The sequence below is a fragment of the Plecotus auritus genome (assembly GCF_963455305.1).
Source record: "Plecotus auritus genome assembly, chromosome: 5".
In the NCBI taxonomy this organism is placed as follows: domain Eukaryota; kingdom Metazoa; phylum Chordata; class Mammalia; order Chiroptera; family Vespertilionidae; genus Plecotus; species Plecotus auritus.
The window spans coordinates 47,140,263-47,143,891 of NC_137776.1; the positions used below are offsets into that span (position 1 = coordinate 47,140,263).

The 3,629-nt window shown below is 38.9% G+C and overlaps 1 protein-coding gene across 1 annotated transcript; it reads left to right on the forward strand.

Annotated features, from left to right (window-relative positions):
- Nucleotides 1-1,008: 1,008 nt before the first annotated feature.
- On the forward strand, nt 1,009-2,060 carry LOC308248530 (dimethyladenosine transferase-like). The gene has a single exon (XM_080668646.1). The coding sequence runs from the start codon at nt 1,106-1,108 to the stop codon at nt 2,039-2,041; it is 936 nt and encodes a 311-aa protein (XP_080524772.1). The 5' UTR covers nt 1,009-1,105; the 3' UTR covers nt 2,042-2,060.
- The last annotated feature ends 1,569 nt before the right edge of the window (nt 2,061-3,629 follow it).

Genomic DNA, 3,629 nt, shown 5'->3' on the forward strand with positions numbered 1-3,629 from the left:
TGTGGTCAAATCCATTACCCTTGAGTGGATTATCTGTGTGACCCACCGTCTCCTCCTGACACCACACGTTGGGGGTCTGCAAGTGCTGATTGGAGGGCTTTGAGAAGGCGAAAGGCTGGGGGTGGAAGGGAACCTCTGAGTGGCAGTAAATCATTTTTGTGTTATCTGTAGTTTGTTTTTAATCTGTGTCACTGTTCCTCTCCATTAAAAAAGCTAATTGAGAATTGACTATTGCAAACTTTTATTATAGAATGCCTGAGACAGGAAAGCACATGTAGAAAAAAAAATAGAAATTATGCAGTTGTCTCTTAACTATGCTCAGTTTTATGTCTGAATGATCAAATTTCAGAAGCTTTCCCTCCCATTTTCTTTCTTTTTTTTCTTTTGTAAATTAAATTTATTGGGCTGACATTGGTTAATAACATCATATGTATAGGTTTCAAGTGAATAGGTCTGCTTTCCTAACTAGAGGAACTTTAAGCTTTTTAAAATAATCACTGAGCAACACACATGCTTTTCCATAGAGTTGTTATTTCCCTGTCAGCAGTGTCTTGCAAGAAACGGGCTTTGAAAGTGATGCTTAACAATTTCCCTAGTGTTTTATTTTCTGAAGAGTAAATTTTATTTCTGACTTCTATGTGTGTGCTTAGGTCTGAACTGTGGTGTTTTAATTGTGTAGAGACCCCACCTGATTGCTCACTGACCACCTAACCCCAGCTTGTTTAAATCTCAGGTTATTGGGACCCATTGCCTACCTCCTTCAGGAGTCGTTTCTCCCTCAGCTCGGTCTGTCGTGTTCCAGTCTCCTTGGCTAGAAATGTGGAAATTATCAGTGAGTCTTCTCTCTTAATAAGTTTTTAAATTTTCATAATCAAAATCCATTTATTGAACACTTACTCTGTACCAGACATGGTGTTAACATGAATCTATGCTTTTAATCCTCAACAGCACTCTCTGGAAGGCAGGTATCATTGTTCCACAAGAAAGAACTAATCAGAGTGTGGCGTGGTGGTGCGGCCGGTGGTTCCCACGTGGTGCCATGATTGGGGTAGCGGGCTCTGGTCCTCGCTGACTTCCTGGGCCTGTGCACCCGCTGCCTGCAGAAATGCCCAAGATCAAGTCTGGGGCGAGCGGCTGCCGCGAGCGGCAACAGGGCCGGGAGCTGAAGAGCGCGGGAGGACTCATGTTCAACACGGGGATTGGGCAGCACATTTTGAAAAATCCTCTTATTGTTAACAGCATTATCGATAAGGCTGCCTTAAGACCAACTGATGTGGTGCTGGAAGTTGGACCTGGAACTGGCAATATGACTGTTAAGTTGCTAGAAAAGGCTAAAAAGGTAATTGCCTGTGAACTTGACCCAAGGCTAGTAGCTGAACTGCACAAAAGGGTTCAGGGCACACCTCTGGCCAGCAAACTTCAAGTAATGGTGGGTGATGTGTTGAAAACAGATTTGCCATTCTTTGATGCTTGTGTAGCAAATTTGCCTTATCAGATCTCTTCTCCTTTTGTCTTCAAGTTGTTGCTGCATCGACCTTTTTTCAGATGTGCTATACTTATGTTTCAAAGAGAATTTGCTCTCCGACTGGTTGCAAAACCTGGAGATAAGTTATACTGCAGACTCTCAATTAACACACAGCTGTTAGCCCGTGTGGACCATTTAATGAAAGTTGGAAGGAATAACTTCAGACCACCACCCAAGGTGGAATCCAGTGTTGTAAGAATAGAACCTAAGAATCCACCACCACCTATCAATTTTCAGGAATGGGATGGGCTAGTAAGGATCACCTTTGTTAGGAAAAACAAGACACTGTCTGCTGCATTTAAGTCAAGTGCAGTACAGCAGTTATTGGAAAAAAACTACAGAATTCACTGTTCGGTCCATAATACTATAATACCAGAAGATTTCAGCATAGCAGATAAAGTACAGCAAATCCTAACCAGCACAGGTTTTAGTGACAAACGGGCCCGTTCCATGGACATAGATGACTTCATCAGATTGTTACATGGATTCAATGCAGAAGGTATCCATTTTTCTTAGGTATCTGGAAAACAGAATTTTCAAACTCAAGAAAAGAAACTTGCCTTCAGCTCTTTAGTCCTTTATCCCTCAGGTATAAAGTTAAATATGCTTAACTGAGTCACATATTCCCCATATAATTTCTTCTTATTCATATGTACAGTAAAACAATTTTCTTATATTTTAATTTTGTTTCTCTCTCTCTCTGTTTATCCTATACAACTTCTGTCACTGCCTACCTACCCCTTTACTTATCCTGTAACATCACAGTTACATCAGAGTTCTGGGTAAGCTTAAGTCTGCTCCTGAGACCATGTGGTGCCAAACATATTACTTCTGGGAAAGATTCCATACCTGTAAAATAAGGATGCTCAACTAGAATGTAAAATGAATTATAAGATTGTATGTTTTTTCTTGGGGAGATAGTAATAGTTTTAACAAAATTTCCAGAGGTTTTAGAAATCAAAACTTCATTTAAAATATCTGCCCATCAACTTCAAAACAAACAAAACTCAACCAGTAATTTTCCCACAAGAACTGGCTCCCAGTATACCTCCTATAACTTCTGGATAATTAAAATTTCCAGCACTCTTTTATATACCTGATGCTTAGTTATAATCTATTTTAAAATGTAAGGTTGATAACTTCAATAGATGTCATAACCATATCTTAATTAGTTACTATGTTTAAATCATTATTAATATATTATTGTTAATGTCCTTTAATAAAGAATTATATATATAAAAAAAGAACTAATAAGCGTGCCCAAGGTCACTCAGTTGTAAGTGCTGGGTCTTCTGTTACAAAGTACTGCCCCTTCACTTAGAATACTGGCCTCCTTCTCTCTTGAAAATGTCACCAGGGGTTACCCTTTTCCCCATGGCCTACTACTTTATACCTGGATTCTTCTCTGAGCCTCTTCTTCAAATGGCATGTACCTCACACACGTCACCTGGTCCAAATCTTATGATCTCTTGGCTTTGTTGTGTCCCCTAGAGTTTTAGGAACTGAAAGATGAATAACCTTCAAGACACTCACAGTACAGCCCAATAAATGCTTTCTGGTTCATTTGGCATCACTTTTCAGAAATGGGAAGTTACATTGGAATGGAAGTTAGACATGTTGGACTAAAAGTTAAAGTACTTGGGCAGTGCCAATACCACCGAGAATAGAGGTACTGAATCTTGAAGCTTTCCTAACAATATTTTAACATCTTCAGGGGGTGCGGCATTCACCCTCATATTTAAACCAAATCACATGAAGTCAACTTCTTTTTCTATTTCACAGTCCATATTGGGTGACATGTGTCAATGAAATCAAGGTCTAACTGTCTATTTATAATCTGGGGTTATTAATTGTTATTAATTTGAGAAGTATTTGTTCTGATTCCAGAATAGATGTTTCTAATGTTATTCATAAAATAGAATTCTACCAATTTCTAAAGAGCATCTTATTTTGGAACTTTTACATTTTTTTGATCCCTACAGAATAGTTTCTGAATCATTTTTTGTTAAAAGGATTTTAGAAACATGGGGGGGTGGGGTGGGGAGGAAGTGATTAACCAAAGAACTTATATGCATATATGCATAACCCATGGACACAGACAATA

Excerpts from the sequence above, each read along its gene's own strand:
- LOC308248530 (XM_080668646.1), top strand. The coding sequence starts at position 1,106 with ATGCCCAAGATCAAGTCTGGGGCGAGCGGCTGCCGCGAGCGGCAACAG.